The sequence below is a fragment of the Epinephelus moara genome, chromosome 5, assembly GCF_006386435.1.
Source record: "Epinephelus moara isolate mb chromosome 5, YSFRI_EMoa_1.0, whole genome shotgun sequence".
NCBI lineage: Eukaryota > Metazoa > Chordata > Actinopteri > Perciformes > Serranidae > Epinephelus > Epinephelus moara.
Genome location: NC_065510.1, coordinates 2250530 through 2271151, shown reverse-complemented (window position 1 = coordinate 2271151; position 20622 = coordinate 2250530). Strand labels below are relative to the sequence as shown.

Here is a 20622-nt window from a genome sequence, read left to right as displayed (position 1 = left end):
TGCTTCTGTAGCGGGGCAGTTTAAATCCTGATGGAGGACGTTAAATATCTGCACCACACAGCTAATAAGCTACGATAGCTTCCTCTATTTTGAACTCTTCGGCTGTCTTTTCCTTCAGACATCAGCACTGTAAAGACACAAAGATTGTGACGATTCTATTGGACTGAATTGATTTTGCAGTTAGACTTCAGAGTGACTCGAGCATTTAATCCCTCGACTGCGGCAGTGGAGCTGTTCAGACTGCACCACATCAGACTGTGTTTATTCTGGGAGGCTTCCAGGTGAGAATGTGTGTCACTGTGTGGGTGTGAACACAGCGTAAAAGACAAAGAGAGCTCCCAGTGAAACCTCCCTGTTTAAATAAAGGTTAAAAACAACACTCACTTATTTATAAATCATAGCGTAACTAATCACACATGACGCTGTCTTTGTGGTCCACGTCCAAACCGTTGACTCAACCCTGCAAGTCAGAGCAACTGTTAATAATCAATAATGATCAAACAGTTGTTAATGTGGCACTGTTGACACTTATAGACCAGTCAAACCAGTTCATTATGATGTGCTCTGTGATTATTCCACCTGAGAAACTTGAATCAATCATCTTAGAAATAAACTTTTCTGTGGACTTCTCGTTTTAACAAGACTTTATTATAAAGACACGAATGTACAACTTTCAAATTTCAATGGAATACTGGCATTGCGTGTCTAATTTCACATTTTTTTTATTTTCTTTCCTCTGCAAAGAACAAATAGCAAAATCTTTCACCTTATAAACAAGTGCTGCAATTCAATCTCCAAAATACAACACCCCACAGGCTGGACCACGAGTTTCTGAACAAGATTCAAGTTGGAAATCAGATAGAAATGAACATCAGCAACCTGAAAATCATAGCAGCATCATGTTTTTGATAAAAAGTTTTGGGAAAAGCCCACTCAAGAGTCTAATTCATAATATTTTTTTCATGTCATTTCTTTAAAGATTAATCCCAATCAAGTTGAAGTGAATCGACTGAGACGATCCCAGACTGAACAATCTTGCAGGTTCCACTGAAATTTTACTTTTAAAGGCCTTCAAGAGTTGTAAATGGGTCAGTTTCTCTCAAGTTCGGGAGTAGAAAAATAATCCTGGACGAGTCGATCCACTGATGACGACAGACCTGAACCCTGATGTTTCAGATATCGGAGCATCGTTTCAGTTTTTTCACAAATAAACTTTCTTAAAATGTCTCTACTATTAGTTTAAACGATCTTCAAAAATAAACCACCAACAACAAAAAGAATACTTCTTTGTAAGCAGAGAAGAAGAGAAACACAGGAAGTCACAGCACTTGGAAACGCCATGAGGCCTGGTCTTTGTAGTCCAAACAGTCGGAGGCGTTGAAGTTGAGTTTCCAGGCTGACGCCGCCGTCTGCTCTTTGTAATCCAGACAATCTGTGGAGTTGAAGGTGAGGCCGGGCGCGCTGTACGCCTGGTGGTGGTGCGTTGGGTGGTGGTGATGGTGGTGGTGGCCTGACGTCTGGCCGATGTGGTGGTGCGGGTGTCCCGACATGGAGCTGCCAGTCATGGGGCTGAGCTGGTGAGGATGGTGAGGGTGGTGGTGGGAGTGCATGGGTGCCAAGTATGAGCCGCAGTCCACGCCACCGAAGTAAGAGCCTGATGCCGAGGCTGGGTAACCCTGGCTGTACGCCGCCGCCGTTTGGCCGTAAGACACTGGATAGGAGGGTGTTGCCCCAGTGCCGGAGGATGACACGGAGCGCTGCATGCAGGAGGCGCTGGTGGGGGGGGCGGGGTCGGGCAGTGTGGCTGGAGCCGGGGCAGGGGAGATGGGTGCTGGACTCCAGATGGACGACACCGGGGCAGTGACGGAGGTAGAGGTGCTGATCAGACCGGGACCACCAAGGCCTGAGGACACGGAGGAGGAAGAAGAGGAGGATGTAGAGGAGGAGGTGGAGGAGGAGCTGGACACTGCCGGCGGGGTGAACTGGCCGCTGCTCTCTGAACCGGTGCTCTCTCTCGTCGGAGACGACTTCTTCTTCATCGGTTTCACCTTGGCGCTGTTGCTGCTCTGCTGCTGCTGCCGACACTTGGCTCGTCTGTTCTTAAACCAGACCTGAGGAAGGAGGAGAGGTCAAAAGGTCAGCGTCACACGTCAGCTGGGTCACAAACCAAAAAACAGCCAAACCTGACGGAGCTGGCAGGAACTGAACACCTTCCCTCTAACATGATCCTACTGAGGTGTTGTAGCGCTGACCTTTGACCTTCACTGCTGGCTGCAGTTCATCCTGAGACTCTGCTAAATGACTACTGTATCACATCAGTGAATTTGTGGCCCGTCTCCACCCTAAACCCTCACGGACATAACTGACGTCAGCTGGTAAGTGCTCGAGTGTGAGAAGCTGTGAGGGAGGAAACAGTTTAAACAGGACAGTTTGCAGCAACGTGTCATGTTACCTTAAAGCGAGACAAAACACGTTACATACGGTCCAGCTGTCAGTTATGGACTTTATATTTTACCCTTTATCCCTTTTTTTAACAACTAAGGCAAATAATCAATTAACTTTTTTTTGTCAGATCAGCATTATTAAGCAAAATTAAGACAAATGGTTGGTGAGTAAACTAAGTGTGTGATATAACTTATGTTTGCAGTTCTTTGATTTCATGTATTTTTTATGTACCACCTGATCTGATAAACCAGGTCAAACTTTAAGGTTCCACTTTATTTTTCTCTGCTTCCTCTGGTAACCCTGTGTTTAAATGTCTTAACACTATTAACTGTGGGTTATTATTCCCTCAGATAAGGTCTGCAGAAATGCAAACTTGTGGAAAGTGTGCATAAAGGGCTAAAAATGTCTGCGAGAGAGAGACTTCATGGACTTTACAGGAACGTGCCTCAAAGTCTGAGTGTCGACGTTGGGATCGAACCTGTGTGTTCTTTGAGACAAACCATATGATCGCACCGTTTTCAGCACAACAGAGAAATATATTTTAAAGGATCAGTTCACCCAAATAATGAAAAAGAAAAACCCTAAAACAGGGATACTCAGCTTGCTTTGCCTGAGGGCCACTTTTGCAAAATGACAGGAGGCCAGTTAATAAACATTAATTTGAATAACATTAATATAATTTATCAGATAAAATGAATCACCATTAAACAGCTGATTACTCATCTTATTTTAAATTATAGATTTTTTTCAAATTAACCGACTTACTGGCTTAACTCTTTACTTAAATTTACTTGCCACTAAGATTGACACTGGGCTTGTGTGAGAGATAAATCACATATTTCACAGCCAGTTGCAGCTCCGCACAGGTCAGGGGTGTTTCTAGGATTTGAGGATCCTCCCTGGCACTTCTTTTAATAAACAAACTCTATTTTGATGCCTTCCTTAATACACTTTGGCACCTTATTTACATTCAAACTACAAAAAAATGAATTATTTTATTTGCATCGTGAATTAGAAAATGGCAGCGGGCCACCTGGCACCCTATGGCGGGCCACATTTGGCCCACGGGCCGTAGGTTGAGTATCACTGAGGCATCATTTTGGTTTTATTTGTCCAGGTTTTCAGATCTCTGCCTCCAGCTCAGTGTAATAGATGTGCATTACATTTATTATGTGCTGCTGCAGTATCAGTAGTGAAGAAATACATTTTAAAAATTCAACTTCTGTTTGCTGAAACAATAAACCTGTTGCTGATAAGGTCTCACACACAGTCTAGAGCTATAACGGGGTCTATTTCTTCAGTAGAAAGTAGTTTTAAAAGAGGGAAAGATTGTTCACCTCCACCGTGCTGAGCTGGACGCAGAAACCTCAGAGACAGATTTTTAAAAATCTGGACAAATAAAATGAAATCTATCAGCGTGGAGAGAAATTAGAAAAAAAATGGAACATGTTTTTGGTGATTTCAGTGAACTGACCCTTTAAACTCTGCTGCATGCTGACCTACAGAAGCACTGAAACAAACAACCTGTTCAGTCACTTTCCCTTAATGAAGAAATCATTACAAAATAAGAATTACATGATGAAATATTTGCCGGACTAAATGATTAATATTATTAGTAAATGCACAGTGTGGTCTCAGAGGAAACTGCTGATTTATGTTAAATTACGTGTTAAAATATTTGAATGAAAGGGTGCAACTCATGTAGACTCAGAGTGGTTTTTCAAAATAAAGTGAGCAGAAAAAAGCCAATAACTCAACGACAAAATATATTTCACATTTCTGTTTTTTTCAAAAATGTTACTGACAATCTGCTTTTGTGATTTGATCAGAATGTTTTTTTTTTTGTCATCTGTGTACATTTTGGATGAAAGCAAAAACATCAGGAACAAAGATGGAAATAAGTAAATATGTTCCGGACCTTGAGGTGCTTTTATTTCCCTGTCAAAGCATATGTTGTAATTTTAAAATACACACTGGAATGACACCAAACAAGTGCTGCAATTCAATCTCCAAAATACAACACCCCACAGGCTGGACCACGAGTTTCTGAACAAGATTCAAGTTGGAAATCAGATAGAAATGAACATCAGCAAACTGAAAATCACAGCAGCATCATGTCTTTGATAAAAAGTTTTGGGAAAAGCCCACTCAAGAGTCTAATTCATAATATTATTGCCGTGTTATATCTTTAAAGATGAATCCCAATCAGGTTGAAGTGAATCGACTGAGACGATCTCAGACTGAACAATCTGAAATTTTACTTTTAAAGGCCAGGAGTTGTAAATGGGTCAGTTTCTCTCATGTTCAGGAGCAGAAAAATAATCCTGGACGAGTCGATCCACTGATAATTAGTTTACTTTACAAACTAAAGGACAACACACACACACACACACACACACACACACACACACACACACAGAAATGTGCGTCTGATTTTCTACACTAGTCAAAAACTTTTGCAGAAAGCTAATTTGTTAATGTTATTTTTAGTATTTATGAACTAAGTTAATGGCCCGCTACATGTTGGGAAGTGCAGGCTACATAACATTTTTAAAAATTGCAAAATATTTTGGCTGCAGGTTGGGAGTGACACTCACAGCAGGCATGTTATAGCAAAGTTTTAAAAAATGCACTTCCACAAAAATACCATCAGCCACGATCACACTGATAATACTGATCAGGGGGCCTGTCAGAGGTGGATCAGTCAATGCTGTGGTGGTAAAAGCGGCCTGTCAGCAGCAGCAGCAGAAAGCAGAGAGGCTGCAGCCATGATTGAAGCTAAGCCCAGCAGAGGGCCGCTAAAGCCGGGATGGAAACCCTCTCACTGCCTTTTCTAAAGACAGCTCAGCGCATCAAAAGCTGGTCCTTCACTCTGCAGAGCTCAGCCAAGCCTCCCCTCTGATTAAAGACTTGTCTCTACTTGATCAATAATAGCTCAGCTCTGGAGCTGATCGTGCAGAGGCCTGAGGTAAAACACAGGAAGTCCGTCAGAAAGTGTCTCCAGAGGACAAACAGTGAGTGTGTTGTTTAGTAAAGAGATGTAACAGATCATCAAACTGTCAGCTCCGAGGAAACAGAGCTCTGGATGCTTCCTGCTCCAAACCCCCACATTTCTTGCACGCCTAAACGCCAAACTGTTTCAGAAAAGTTTTACACTTGTGACCTGAATAGGCTCGATGCACATGCGACGCTCTCTGATAGTTTGAGGAAACAGCACTAAATGATCCAGATCAGATTTCTTTAAGTTGACATTTTCTTCTAAATCAAGTTAAAACTTGCACATTTAATGTCCAGAAACACATAAACCAGCCGAGGTGATTCTGACCTGCACTCTGGACTCGGGCAGGTTGATTTTCAGCGCCACCTCCTCCCTCATGAAGATGTCCGGGTAGCGCGTCTTGGCGAACAGCGACTCCAGAATGTCCAGCTGCGTCCGGGTGAAGGTGGTCCGCTCCCGGCGCTGCTTCCGCGGGTTGCCTGGAAGAAGAAGAAGATTAAAAATGCATCATTAGTTTCTCTGTGAACACCACTTTAATATGCCTCCAAAAGTTAGAGACTGGATCGAGTTTATGTTCCTGCGCTCGGAGATCTGTCCGTGCGTAAATGCTGTTTTTGGATAATATCACTTTTTTTTAAAATTCGTGTCGTGTCTTTACTTCTGTTTCATTGCGCGTGGTTATTATGTTTCACACATAGAAGCTTCGTTTCCTGCTTTGTATTTTGACGTTTTTATTCCTGACAACTCTTTATAGACTTTCAAAAAATGTATTTCGACAAAGGAGCGTGAAAGGAGATTGACGGACTTTACGCATGTGGAAATATTATAAATTACAACTTAATTTTGGCCCCAAAATTCACCAGTAGCACAGACTCAGAATCAAAGTTTAAAATCACACACACACATTTAACAACACGCACACACCCAGCTTCCGCACCGCGACCATCACACCCCCGAGTCTAACTTGTTTCCATCCTCTAAAAGTTTCAAGTTAAAACTCAAATGTATTCGATTTTATTTGTTGATACCAACCAGACAACAGTAAATCCTGAGTGACACATTTTAAAATCTGTGTAAAAATATTAGGAGTAATATAGAAGTGAATATTTCTGTATTGATCACTAAACTCAAGCGGCACATAAAGAATTAAAAATAAAAGTTTAGCATCAGAAATATTACAGTAAAAACGCAGCAGATTCCGGTAAGATCCAAAGATTTGGAGAACCACACTTTACATTCATATTTTAAGAATATTATCGAGCAAACAGCACACACGAATTATTCCCCGTGAAGCTGAGTTTTGTCGGTAAATGTTTGGCCCTCGTGAGACGTGTGTGGTCCGTACCGGGGTATCCCACAGACGGGTGCAGCAGGTCCATGGCGGCTCCGCTCAGGCCCAGTCCGTTCATCCCGTACGGGGCCTGTTTGAGATAAGACATCATGCTAGAAGCACGGAGGGGAGACCGGAGTCTGTCCGGACGGAACGGTGCAGCTCTCCCGGTGTTCAGGTGCGAAGGTCGGATCCTGCGAGAGAAGGAAGCACGGTGAGTGTATGACGTAGGAAAGATCATTACATTTTGTTATCATGCAAAACTCAATATAAACCTGCAAACGGCCCCTGAAGCAGCGCACGGTAACTCTCTAAATACAGACTTATTTAAAACCTAAATCTGCAAACTTTAATTTCTCTCAACACTCTTCGCCATATAATCATATTTAAAGCCAATATTTTAAAGGCCTGACATTAAATGTTATTCGAGCTTTCAGTAAATCTGCAGTGTGCATGCTTTTTATAAACACCCACACTGTTGTGCAATCAGAAAATGTAAAACACAGATTGTGGATCAAAACGTTTGTATTTCACATTTTTGGGCGTTTAAAATAAATTCCTAAATCACTAATAATGTGATTTGACGGCCTCGGTTATAATCTAAGTTACGGATTTACAGATGTGATGGGAAACATCCTGAGCAATTAAACGTCAGATATTTTGTTTCACGGAGATCTGATCTGCAGCTGCACTTTATTTTATTGCATTATTTTATTTAATAACTGCACATTTAACTGTTAATATAAGAAGGCTGAAGAAGGTTGAAGCACCGCTGCTGTCATGAGTGAAACTGAGCACACGATGTGAAGGTTGGTGAGGAAAAAAACAACTGTTCCAACAGTTTAATAAATGTGCGAGACAGAGTGACACCAGGCTCTGACTCTGAGCTGTGCAGAGATAACATCAGTCTGCTGTCAGTCTCAGAACAGAAAGAATTACAGGTGTAAAAATGTCTCGTGAGAAAAACTTTTATTTAAAGTCAGACCAAGGAGGCGCGCTGCAGGCGGAATGTGAGCGGCACTCCGACAGGCCTGTTATCACTCAGATCTTCATTACGTTTTAATTAATTCAATAGCTCACAATTAAATCGACCTGTGGACACACACGTTTAAATTACAGGCCGCTTGAGACTTTTCTCACCTCTGAATGTCTCTGCTGGAATGTCAGAGCCTGAAATCTTATTTATCCTCTGACTAATAATGAATTTACGGGAATTTATTTTGAACGTCTGTGTTTTATATTCTGTATTCTGCTCAGGGTGTGTCTGACAATTTAAATGTGGATTATTCTATTTTATTTTTCAAACTATTTACTTAATATTCATGCTGACGTTTGGGCTACCTTTGCCACGTCATTAATGTAACACAAGCCTTTTTCTTTTGCATTTCTTTTTTGCTGTGGGAGCTAAACTGAATGTTACAGCCTCACTGACTTTTGCCACCACATTAACATGTTTAACCTGCAGGGCCACATGGGAATCTGAATAAATGCTTTGAGTAAGAGATTTAAATCAAAGTGCATAAATGCAGTAACTGATTATACATATATAAAATAAAGAAAACCTTTTGTATCCTGTGGAATAAATACTCTGCAACTTTGATTTGCTCCTTTTCTCCCTGCAGAGCTTCACACAGTCTGCAGCCAACAGCTCTAATTATTGTCTGTTAGTTTTAGTTTAAGACAATGTTTACGATCATCTCCATAACCCAGCGGGCTCCTTTCAGCAGGTAAATGCGCACATTTCGGACTAACAGCAGCTTTTTTCTTTCTCTGCCGTGAAAAGGAGCCGCGGGCCTCCTGATGGACCTGAGCTGAGGCGTTAACACTCCGCATAAAGCCGGACTTATTTCCATCACCGCAGGAAGGAGCCGAATCACGCAATGTAAATGCATCCAAACTGTGTGCAAATGAAGTCCATTACAATTTAGATTAGATCTACAGGGCGACAATTAGCAGAGAGGCTCTTATCAGCGCAGGGAGCGGACAGGAGGCCGCGGGCTCAGCTCAGGACACACACACACACACACACACACACACACACACACACACACACACACACACACACCTCAAGAAAGATAAAGTCCAGTTAATTAAAAAAGTTACAAGCATTTTATATTCAGAAAATATTTTAATGTGTTTAATTCGCGGTGGCTATGACGCGTTATTTAGTGTTTGTCACAACTCTTTCACAGACAGAACACGTTGTTTATTTTAAAATCTAAATTTTATTTTAAATTTAATTTTTTCGTTTTCTAAAATGGACACCAGCCTCGTTTGAGAGCTTCCAAAATACCTCAGCCAAGTTCAGATAGCTAACTTAAAAAAAGAAAATGCATGAAAAATAGTCCGTGTAATTTCAGCGCATGTTATGAAGCCGTTAATGAGGATGAATAACCAGCAGGACTAAAGTCAGGCAGCAGTCTCACCTTCTTCAGGCTCCTTTTTTAAAACAAATCCTGTCAGCAGTCACAGCTCACAGATCCACAGCGCGACAAATATCCACATGAAGGAAACTTTGTAGTTTTCAGGTGAGACTCAAACAGCTGCAGCGGCTCCTCGTGACTCTCACAGAACTACAACATTAACATTTCATCGCGGGGAACAAATTAAAAAATAAAAATGAACCGTGTTGTGACTCTTCCGCGCTCGCGCTCTCTCCTGCCGGTGTTGACGGATGGAGATTGATGCTCGTCTCCGAGGCCCGCGCCTCTATGAGTCAAGGAAGCACGAGGCTCTGCGTCCTCAGAGCCAATCACGGCGCTCTGCGGCCCTACGGGCGACGCGGACGGCCAATCAGCTCGCGAGCTCGGCGCTCAAAGGCCCGCCCCTTTCGAATGGAACGCGCACCACGTGACCCGATGGAACGTTTAATGTCAGAAAGTTGAAGGAGAGTCGGCCGGCTGCCATTTACTGCAAGAGACGGCTCATTTAGGCGCTAATTTTAGGACTAAGTCGTTATATTAAAGATTAATTATTGAGTCTACTTAAAATAATGTTTTTAAAAAATTATTATCATAGAAATTGAAGCACACGTCTTTATATTCGACCTCTGAAGAGAGGAGACAAATTAAAATGGCTAAATTAAGTTCTTTTTCTGCACTGTCAATAAAACAATAAGTTAGCTTAAAACAGCTAGCATAAAATGACTCTTTGTTGAGTTTGTTGCCAATTAAGGCCGTCAAAATCAGTCCAAAATTAATTTAAGTAGGCTTGCAACAGATACAGAGGCCACTGACAGGCTACTTAAAAATATCAAAAATAAAAATAAAAACATTAGCCTTAATATTAGCTTAATGCTTGCCTCAAATAAAAGGCTAAAGGCTTTTTTAAAATTTATTTTTATGTCCCTGAACATCACTGACAACCTCAACCAGCTGCTTTAGTTTATAAACAACAACAAATAAATGAAAAAAATGTTGTTGAAAAAGAAACCTGGCAGCAACAGACATTAGCAGGTTCAAATTAACGCAGAGCTGAAGATGTTATTTGACTGAAATGATCTCTGATTGAACATGACTGCACTTAAAGGATCATACAGGAAGAAAAAAAGTTTAATTCCACAATTATAAAATGTAATGTAAATCTAAATCATTTTCAAAATCAATATTATTTTATCATATAATTAAACAAATGCATTCATAATGTTACCAGAACTTTGAGCAAAATATCAGGCTGTAAGTAACTTATAAGTGAACAAAGAGCTTAAAGTCAACACCTAATCATATGCAGGAAGTCATCTGCCTGCTGACAAGTGTAACCTTGTGTTGGGAATATTACTAGGCCTAAAATCAAAAGAAAACAACTGTCAGGTGATGTTCTTTGGGAATGAGCATGAATAGGAATATGCTGGAGATCTGTGTTGTCTCATTTCCTCTGTGTGTCCTCAGAGTGTCTGTGGCCGACGGCGACAAAGCCAGCGATTGATCACAAGTATCAAGATATCAAATGGACGGAGTCGTTGTTGTTGTGAGGGTTTTTGGGGTCTAATCCCAAATTGCAGGAGTATTTTCTTAATACTAAGCCCGTAAATCCAGGGATCAGGCAGCCTAAAGAGGTGTGTGTGTGTGTGTGTGTGTGTGTGTGTGTGTGTGTGTGTGTGTGTGTGTGCTGGAGGTGGTGGGGGTTAAGTTTGGAGAGGCTTCTCTTCTCCTCTGTGTTGTGGCTGCTTATTAAAAGCATGATGCATAAAATCCCAGGTTGACAGGAAGCATGCAGGAAGCTGCGGCCAGGCTGCTGAACACTTTATAAAAACACACACACACACACACACACACAAAAGCTGCCGTGCAGACACAGATCGGGGCAGGAAAACCCTTTGAATCAGCTGACAGCAGTGAGTTTGGCTGCAGGCTGAGGGAAAAGTGCAGCTCAACAGGCAGGTGAGGATGGGACAGAAGGAAACACATGGACCAGGAGAACCAAACACTTACTGTCTGGATCCATCAGGAGAAGATTTGGCTCTGTGAGAGCTCCCAGGTAAGAAAACATGATCCTTCTTCTTAAGTGTTTGTGATTAAACTAATCTGTGTGAAGGGTTTTTTAAAGGGCTAAATTGTCTCCAGTAGGTTTTAAAACGTGGCTAAAGTGAAGCTGTCATGTTTGAGCTGATATAAATTCAATCCTAAATATCAAATAGGCCACTGATTTTTCCCTGGAGGGTGTGCTATGTGATCATCTGTGGGAAAATGTTGCTGTGAGTGTTTGACAAAGTTCTGATTGTCTCAGTAAGTTTAGATCTCTGAGGAGGTTTCTTGCAGGTGACTACTTGACAAACTGTGAGGATATGCAGCTAAAAGGAGTTTAAAATAAATAGATCAGTTATTCACCTTACATTTCACGAGCTTTGTTACAGGTGACAGTGTAATAAGTTTTTCTTTTATGAGATTTTAAGAAATTTGTGAAACAAATAAAACAAGTTATGAGCCTATTCCCAAAGGCCCAACTGTCTCTGCAATTTTAAAATATTTAAATGGTAAAAATAACCAATAGTTGGTGATTTTAACTGACATATTCTCAGAGTGCACGGAGGCAAACTCATCCAGAGTGCTTCACTGTGACAGTAAAGGTGACAGGACGATGACGTAGAGATGGAAATAAGCCTGCGTGTGATTATGCAACATCCTCTACATCACAACTGGTCTGTACATTACAGCACTGAAGTTAACTTTTGATCATTCAGATCATTTAAAATTATTTTTTTTAAATGCAGCATTGATCTAGAGCATGAATCTGTAAGTTATAAAAGGTTTTGACTGTCAAATTCATCTTTCATATTTCTGAACTCAACTTTTCCTCTGGAAAAACACAAAAATGTAGTAGTTTGATCATTTTTGCCAGAATGATCTTGGTAAATGACATTAAAATCTAAAAAAAACCAAAATCAACAAACAGTATTAACACATGTACTGAAAAGATAGATTGTGTGATTTTATGCTCCTGAATCTGAACGTTTCCTCCAAACACACCGACAGTGTGACTTGTGTTGAGGTTTAAAACATTAACAGTGAGTTGGGAGGACACGGTTGTAAAATTAAAATTTAAAAAGGTAAATTTAAAAGTAAATTTAAAAATGTAATTCATTTTTACGCTTTATTTAAAAAACATTTTAATGTTCAATAGGGGTGGGACTCACCAGAGGCCCCACGAGACGATGTTTTCATGATACTTAAGTCATGATACAATATTGTTGTGGTTTTAAACATTTTGCGATATGCTGGATGCTGTGATTAATTGCGATTTATTGCCTCTTTTCAAATGCTAATTATGTTGCCAAACAAAAAGTTTATCAACACCTGTTTTATCTAATAAGTTTTCAGTCTCTTCATCTCACTTCACTCATTTTATTGCAGCAAACTGAATCTACTGGTCTGAAAAAGCAACTATTTTATTTAGTGGGGCGCCAACAGTTTATTTTGTATTTGTAATATTTATAATTTATCTAACAATAAAAAATCGTTACTTGGCGTCAGTGCATCGATACGATATTGCACCTCAAAAATACCGCGATACTCTACTGTGATGTATTTCCCAGAATGCCTCTGTGTTCAGTGCATGGTAGAAGGGTATCTGCTTGCTCGGAAGGAGGGTTTGTTGTGGGTACCTGTCATGAGAACTCAAAATATCAGCTTGTATATTTGTACCCTCACGACGCCACTGCAGGAAGTAGTGTGTGCTTTATGCATATGCATATGAAACTGGGTTTTGGGTCCTCCTGCAGAATATTTTAAATGTCAAAAACTTAATTTTATGCATACATTTTTGCATTTTCTGCACCAGTTCATGTTGGGTATGTCTTTGATTTTGTTTAATTTGTCAAAATAAAAGCCCTCTGCTTCTTGTCCCCAAAAATCCCCCAAAACCTGCACATACTCATCTGCAGATATTTAAGAAAGAACACATTTTAATAACTCTGGCACTGAATCCAGGGTGCACAGAATTGTATAATATTCAGGTGAAACTAAGCAAAGACTGTTAACTTTACCAAGATATATAATTACACTGAGTGTCATCACGTGTTCTTTAAACGGCCCCAAACCACGTCACAGCTTTCCCTCACTGGTCTTCACACATGAGGACCAGGGGCGTAAATATAGACGGTGCAGGTGGTGCGGTTGTGCAGGGGCCTGTGGGGCAGAGGGGCCCGGTTGCCACCTGGAAATACGCCCGTGTTCAAAGAAGAACTCATGTTAAATCAAGAACATATGATTTTCTATATAAGCCCTCAAAAAGGCAAACCCACACCCATTATCTGTTTTTGTAGAATAGGATCAATCTGTAACAAAATGAGATGTTTATTCTACATAAACTATGAAAACTATAATTTAACTATAAAAAGATTTAGTTAAACAAATAATTTCCTGTTTGCTTTTGCAGTTTTTGTCATATACAGATATGGAATGATTGCTGGGTGACATGTATGTTGTAACGAGACGGTACGATTTACAGCAGCTAGTTTAGGTCCAGAATCTCTCAGGACTGACACGCTGGGCTCATCTGCAGGCAGATATAATATAAAAGTGGCACTAAGACACACTGTTGGTACAATACATACTTGCCTAAAAGTGTGTGTGTGTGTGCATAACTAGTAACTAGGGCCCGTCCTAATAGCGTGCACTGGGAACCATCGTAACCACCTTACGCCACTGATGAGGACAAACACTGTGATAAGACACAGAGTCGTGCAGGATGATTTTGCAAATATAAACGCCACACACAAGGCAGATTTTCTCCTCTCAGTGTTTGTGCCATCACTTCATATTAAACCCTTCAGAGACTGCAGGGAGTTGTGGGTAATGCCACCTGCGTGACAGTGTCACCTGGCTCACCTGCAGGGAGCCACGAAGTGCACAGATGGAATATTTATAGATTACATCACATTTACAAGTTATTTGTCCACACTGAAACACACAAACACAAAAAAGGGCTGCAATAAGATTAGACAGTGATGTGTCCTTAAATTAAAGTCTAATGTTGATTAGATAAAATCAGGAAGTTGGACTCAAAAAGGTTTAATATTAAAGATTTTAGTTGTTGTTTTGTTTTGTTTACACCTTTACAGACAGGTTTACTACATAAATGTCACCTCTGAGTGTTGCTGTCGGTTGTAAAATGGAACTGTAGGATGACTTTTATTTTCTTTATGGCTGAGCTTAGAGAGCAGGATAACTGCAACAGTAGAGGTTGCAGGTAATGTGAAATATCTTGAGATGACCAGCCGTAGGCCTGCAGGTACGACGAGTAGCCTCTCAGCATGTGGACGCAGAGACTGATAGTGAAGTGGATGGTACAGTCACTTGACCCAGCTGCCACGGTCTCTCTGCATCCGACCTCTCAGTAATGAAGGACTTGGCTCGGTGGAGCAGACGGAGGCTGACGGAGCAGATAACAGCTGCTCACCTGGCTGCTGCACACAGACGAAATGTAACGGCTGCACAAACTGGTCAAACAAACACTTGTAGGAGGCAGAAAATCATCTCACTGAGTAAAAACCTTCAGCGGTAGAAACATAGTGACATTCAAGGAAAGGTAAGAGAAGAGGAGGCTCAGGTATAATGAAGATGTATCCATAAACAGTTATAGATCTTAGATAGCTTGAAGTGGCTAAAGCTGGCTACTGATTGGCAGTTTCCGATTCACCCATTTTTCTCTTTAAACACACTGAACGAAGATTTCATAAAACCAAATCAGGTTTCAGTCAGTCTCTGGGATCACAGTGTTATTCTAATCCAGACTTGACTATTTCACCCCTCACAGTGTTGGCCTGCATGTACTGTATGTGGTCTGGATCGAAAGACAATTGACTGTTTTCTCATTTGAATGAAGGCTTTAAATCTGGTTTAATACAGTCTCTGTAAACAACAAATCGCCATTTTCTCTTTTTCCTCAGAAGGACTAACAAACGTGAGCGTGTCTTCATGCTCTCGATATATAATGTTCAGAACATGTTTGACGTTTTTTTATGTGATGTAACAACGGAGAATATGCAGAGATAAAATTTCCCTCCCAAATCAATGCTATGAATAAGAAAGTCGTGCTCAGCCAGCAGGTTTTGAGTTAAATTATAGGTCATCAATGCCATTTAGTCAATTTGACAGTCAGTGTGCAGCCACCTGCCAGATAGCCTCTGTATGAAAGTGACCTCCCTGGTGCAGTGATCTTATACAATAGTACGACCGAATTCTAATGTGCAGCAGCAGTTTGTGTCGATTTTACACCTTTAGTTTACAGTCTAATCTAAGTTCAGCTGGTGAAACAGGCTGCAGTTTACAGGCTTTTACCCTTTCCCACCAAAATAAGCAGGTTTTTTTTTAAATGCAGGAAAACTTGTAAAAACTGACTCCCAGTGCCAGTAGTGAGTACAGCTCTGCATTTTCTTCTGGTGTCATAGGCCCTGTTTAGACGACAACGGTTTCTCTAAAAACAGAAAAGTCTGTCCTTTGCATTTTAGAAAACGTCCGCGTTTATATGACGACGTTATTGAAACGATCTCCGCTCACACGGAGCCGCAAAATCGATTAATGTAAAGTTGCAGTACCGGAGGCTGCAGTTTCAGGACCGTTTTATTTTCCGAGCGGATTCTGCAAACTGAAGTTTATTTTTATTTTTTTGCTATACCCAATATAGTGGTTATAGATATATAAGTATAATGTTATGGTTATAATCAGTGTTGGGCAGTAACGCGTAATTTGATTGATGAAGCTCGGGTAACTATACATTACCATTGCCGGTCCTCTCCGCTCCTCTCATCCACACTTGAGTGTCCGTCCAGGGAGGGCCGCGGAGGTCAGGCCGGGCGGGCCGACACTGTGTATCCCAGAACGGGTGCTCAAGTGTGGATGAGAGGAGCGGATAGGAGCGCGACGAGGTGGAGTTGCAACAGTAGATCTACACTTTGCTGGAGAAGCGTTAATAAAATCAACAGGGTGAGCAGCACAAACAGAGCCCGATTGTTGTTGTGATGGTCAAATTTCTCGCACATGCCTAGCTAGTGACTGGAACCGTAATGCGCATGTGCGAAAAGTCTCCATTTTCAGAGGAACTGCATATTGCATGTTCGGCCACGATTGGCCAAAACGCAACTAANCAGGGAGGGCCGCGGAGGTCAGGCCGGGCGGGCCGACACTGTGTATCCCAGAACGGGTGCTCAAGTGTGGATGAGAGGAGCGGATAGGAGCGCGACGAGGTGGAGTTGCAACAGTAGATCTACACTTTGCTGGAGAAGCGTTGATAAAATCAACAGGGTGAGCAGCACAAACAGAGCCCGATTGTTGTTGTGGTGGTCAAATTTCTCGCACATGCCTAGTGACTGGAACTGTAATGCGCATGTGCGAAAAGTCTCCATTTTCAGAGGAACTGCATATTGCATGTTCAACCACGATTGGCCAAAACGCAACTAAAGTTTACCGTTTTCAGTTGAAATCGTTGTCATGTAAACGGGACCTTATGTTCAATGTCACAGACAGGCCGGAAAAGTAAACGGGACCTTATGTTCAATGTCACAGACAGGCCGGAAAACAGATGAGTGAACAGTAAAAAGCAGCATGTAGGCCACGCTCAGTGCCGACCAAATTTTGAACGAAGCCCGAGCACGGCTGTCTTTAACAGAACGTTTTTAGATATACATTTTTAACACACGCACATATATGTTGTTTTTATGTATTCTAAATACATAACTTTTGCACTTGTATTCTGTTACTCCCCAACCTGTAAAACGCAAAACACACCTGCAGTAAATACGCCCCTATTATTTTCAGTGTACAACCCCACACCAGTGTCGGCCAGATGCACGTCAGCGCTCCTGGATGTGCTGCCCTGTGGCACCTCACGCCACTGTCCTATTTCCAGCCAGAATTAAATGCTTTTTTACCCCACTCGCTTTCTGCTTGAACATACTGGCTCCCATAGCAGCTCTTTCTCTCTGCTCCTACAGCAGCTTGACTCCTCACCATGGATGTATAAAGAGAAATCTGTAGCTGATGTTGTGTCTCATGTGTGAGTAGGAAAAGATGAGGAGAGACTCGTTGCTGAGGTCAAGAAATATCCCAAGCTAAATGACTCACAGTCCGATCTTTAAAAGACAACGACCAAAAAGATATTACCTTGCGAGTCATAGCTCTGACGTTTGGCTCTTCAGGTGAGAAATCAAGTTTAATTAGGGGCTGTCAACACATGATTTTAAGCTAACTTTGCAAGCGCAAAGTGTCCAGTGTGTGCTAGGGGCAGCACTTGACTTGCATCGCATGACACGCGGCGGTGGCGGCGGTGCTGGTGTGTTTACAGCTTAAATAGTTCAGTCTACTGTTATTATTCTATAGGTGTGATTGGCTGCTTTTGAGCCCAACACACTGGTATTCTAAAAAACAATAATTATGACAGAAACTTAAAAAACAAGGACACAAAGTCATTAGGAACAAACTGATCCACAAAGGCATGAAACATTTGAATAACAGAAGCATGTACCTGTGAGATATGACAACAAGTTTACCTCGGGGCACTGCGGGTTCCCCTGTCAGCTGAGGTAAAGTTCATGAAGCCACAGAGTATATCAAAAACCAAAATAGCTGGCAGGTCATTTTAAGTGTTTCTGAATGTCCTCAGGCCCACAAGCGTCAGAGACAGTCCACGCTTTCCTCAGTTCTGCAATACGTTTGCCACCTAAAAACTGAAACTCTTCATTTACAGTAAAAGAAAAGAGCTGGTCTCCTCTTGTTGAAACACTTTGCAGAATTGTTGCCTGACTGTTACCCTTCAGTCACCCATATTTCGTAGCTTTATTGTCTCAAATTCAAATTCATGAGGGTTTATTTATACAGTAGATCCAGTTGTGTATTTTAATGTGACTGAGCAGAGTGAAACTCTATCATCATCATCGTCAGCTGCTCTGACTGAGCGACTGACAGACACCTGAGGAGCCGCAGCAGAAACAGGAAATGAGAAATGACTCGTCATTCAGTGTCAAGTACAGTACAGACAGCAGTGAGTCCTCACAGAGACACACAGTGAGGAGCGCTGAGAGAGGAGCATGGAGCTGTCAATCACAGGCCCTGTGGCACCGCCCCTCTCATTAAGAAGGCAAACAATGAAGAAGAAGAAGGAGGGAGAAATCAGACACCAGAGCCACGAAACCAACTGACCCCATCCAGTACCCATCACCCCCTGAAACACAGAGGTGTGTGTGTGTGTGTGTGTGTGTGTGTGTGTGGAGGAAATTACTTCGATGTGTGTGTGTGTGTGTGTGTGTGTGTGTGTGGGGGGGGTTAACTTCCAATCCTTTTAGGATTATGCCCCCCCTCCTCTCCTCTCCTCTCTCTGGCTCTGTTCTTCGCTCTTTCACTCTGCTGCCCCTCGGGCAATCACGTTAAAACTTGCATGGCCAGCGCTCATTCAGATATCTCTAACAATGCGTAGCAGCGGTAACCATGTGAGCGCTGGCAAGGCACGCAGGAATGCACAGATTCTGTTCCCCGTCACCCTCCCTGGACTGACAGAAGGAAAATATTGAAGGCGATAAAGCATTTCCCAGATGTCTTGGAGCAAAATGGCTGCTTTTAAAAGGACAATTAGCAAAGCAGTTCTTTGTGGGGAAAAAGTCACATGAATTCAAAGCTCATGTGATCATTGAACATGTGTTCATTTTTATATGTATACTTGTTAAATTTAAAGTTTCTCATGGGAAAGTTACATTTTAACCTTCGTTATTTAGTCTGATGTCGGCCTTATTAATGTTTGTAATGGGTCGTTATTTGGTCTCAAACAATCAGAAGAAAGTGACGAATCCGAAAGGGTTGTTTCTCATCTCGCTCATCACTAGCGGTGGCGGGAGCTGCAGGTGGTTTTTGGTGACACTAACGTAACATCACAGGCCTTTCACTGCTAGGAGTGACACTAACGTTAGCTTGCTGCTCCTCGTCTGTTTTCAGGAACATGAGGTTTAGCCCCTCTCCCACCGCACAAAACACCCGCTAACGCCTGGGTTTTGTATTTAACGGGAAAGTTTACAATTGGCATTCACTCCTGGGATAAATGACGTTGCATTTGTCTTGGGTATTTACTGTCTCCAGCTCCGATTGGCTCTGATTGGCAGTGATGGAAATCTGACAGCTGGGTGGACGTGCTAATTTTAGCCCCTTTGCGATGCACTGATGGGCCACCACAAAATACAGTCTGTCTTAAACACTGATCCAAAGTTATTCGGCACTGAGTTGAAAGAGAGACTGAGTAAGAAGATACATAAAAAAGAAGTAACCACTGTAACATTTTCAGTGGCATTTTTCATGCTGCTTTCTACTGTCAACAAACCTGTTTTTCATTTCATCCAGGACGTTAGAGGTAACACACCAGTAAAACAAACAAACAAACGCAGGAGGGTGCCTAGCACGACGTATTTTGACGCGCAAGTCCACTGACAATGGTGACACAGACATGCCATGGGATTTTCAAAATAAAGGCATGTCATAAAGCTGGCNAGAGGTAACACACCAGTAAAACAAACAAACAGACGCAGGAGGGTGCCTAGCACGACGTATTTTGACGCGCAAGTCCACTGACAAAGCGGCGGTATTTGACGAGTTGGGTTGAGACCAGCTGCTAGCAAATGGTGACACAGACATGCCATGGGATTTTCAAAATAAAGGCATGTCATAAAGCTGGCGATATGTTTTCTCTTTGCATTAATAATATTGAATCATTGATCATTGAAGCCAACAGTAGCCCCTTTTACACTGTCAGATTTTTGGCGAATGTTGGGCCGTTTTGCCGGCAAGCTGCGAGCGTTTAGACACACAGAGCCGGATTGGCGAGCTGATCCGAGGTGCCCAATTTTCCGCCTCGTAGGGTAAACATATTGGCAGAACCTTTTTGGTTTAGAAAGACTGAGGCAGCCTTCCGCCACAGGAGGGGCTGTTGATGACTTGTGGGAGGAGCTGTTGATGGCGCCGCATGTGCGAGCCACTGGCGGTGGATAAACAGAAAACAGCTGATAGCAGNACTCCCCGATTTTGTTTTTATACTGCCAATGCTGAAAAAAGACTGATTGGGCTTTCCTGCAAATTTGCACAATTCCTATTTAAAAAGGTTTAGTGACTTCCGGTGTCAGACGCTGATGAAGAAAGCTGTCAGCGTCAGCGGGAAACACAACGGGACAACAACAAAAGTTAAGGCTGGGGGGTTGGTAGAAGGGTCTAACAACCATCTACTCTCACCTGGGAGGCCGGTGTTCACTCCCCTTAAGATTATAAACCCAAGCATGTGCGTGTGTTGGCTGAACGTAACCACGTGTTTGTTGTTGAAGGAAAAAAAAAACGTCAATTTGCAGTGTTGTACCGATGTAGTGCTTTTATTTTGATGGAGA

At 42.0% G+C, this 20622-nt stretch overlaps 1 protein-coding gene across 1 annotated transcript; it reads right to left on the bottom strand.

Moving 5' to 3' along the window:
• Nucleotides 1–632: 632 nt before the first annotated feature.
• Nucleotides 633–9463, bottom strand: LOC126389857 (homeobox protein OTX1 B-like). The gene is made up of 4 exons (XM_050043808.1): nucleotides 9200–9463; nucleotides 6789–6967; nucleotides 5771–5922; nucleotides 633–2111 (listed from the first exon to the last, which is right to left on the bottom strand). Exons 2-4 carry the CDS (start codon nucleotides 6883–6885, stop codon nucleotides 1320–1322), a joined length of 1041 nt encoding a protein of 346 aa, XP_049899765.1. The 5' UTR covers nucleotides 6886–6967; nucleotides 9200–9463; the 3' UTR covers nucleotides 633–1319.
• Nucleotides 9464–20622: the final 11159 nt, after the last annotated feature.

Bases quoted from the DNA above. Each gene is read 5' to 3' on its own strand.
- LOC126389857 (XM_050043808.1), bottom strand. From the start codon at position 6,885: ATGATGTCTTATCTCAAACAGGCCCCGTACGGGATGAACGGACTGGGC. The intron at 5,923-6,788 runs GTACGGACCACA...TTCTTCTTCCAG, and splicing joins CCCGTCTGTGGGATACCCCG to GCAACCCGCGGAAGCAGCGC. The intron at 2,112-5,770 runs GTCAGAATCACC...CTCCTTCCTCAG, and splicing joins TGCCCGAGTCCAGAGTGCAG to GTCTGGTTTAAGAACAGACG.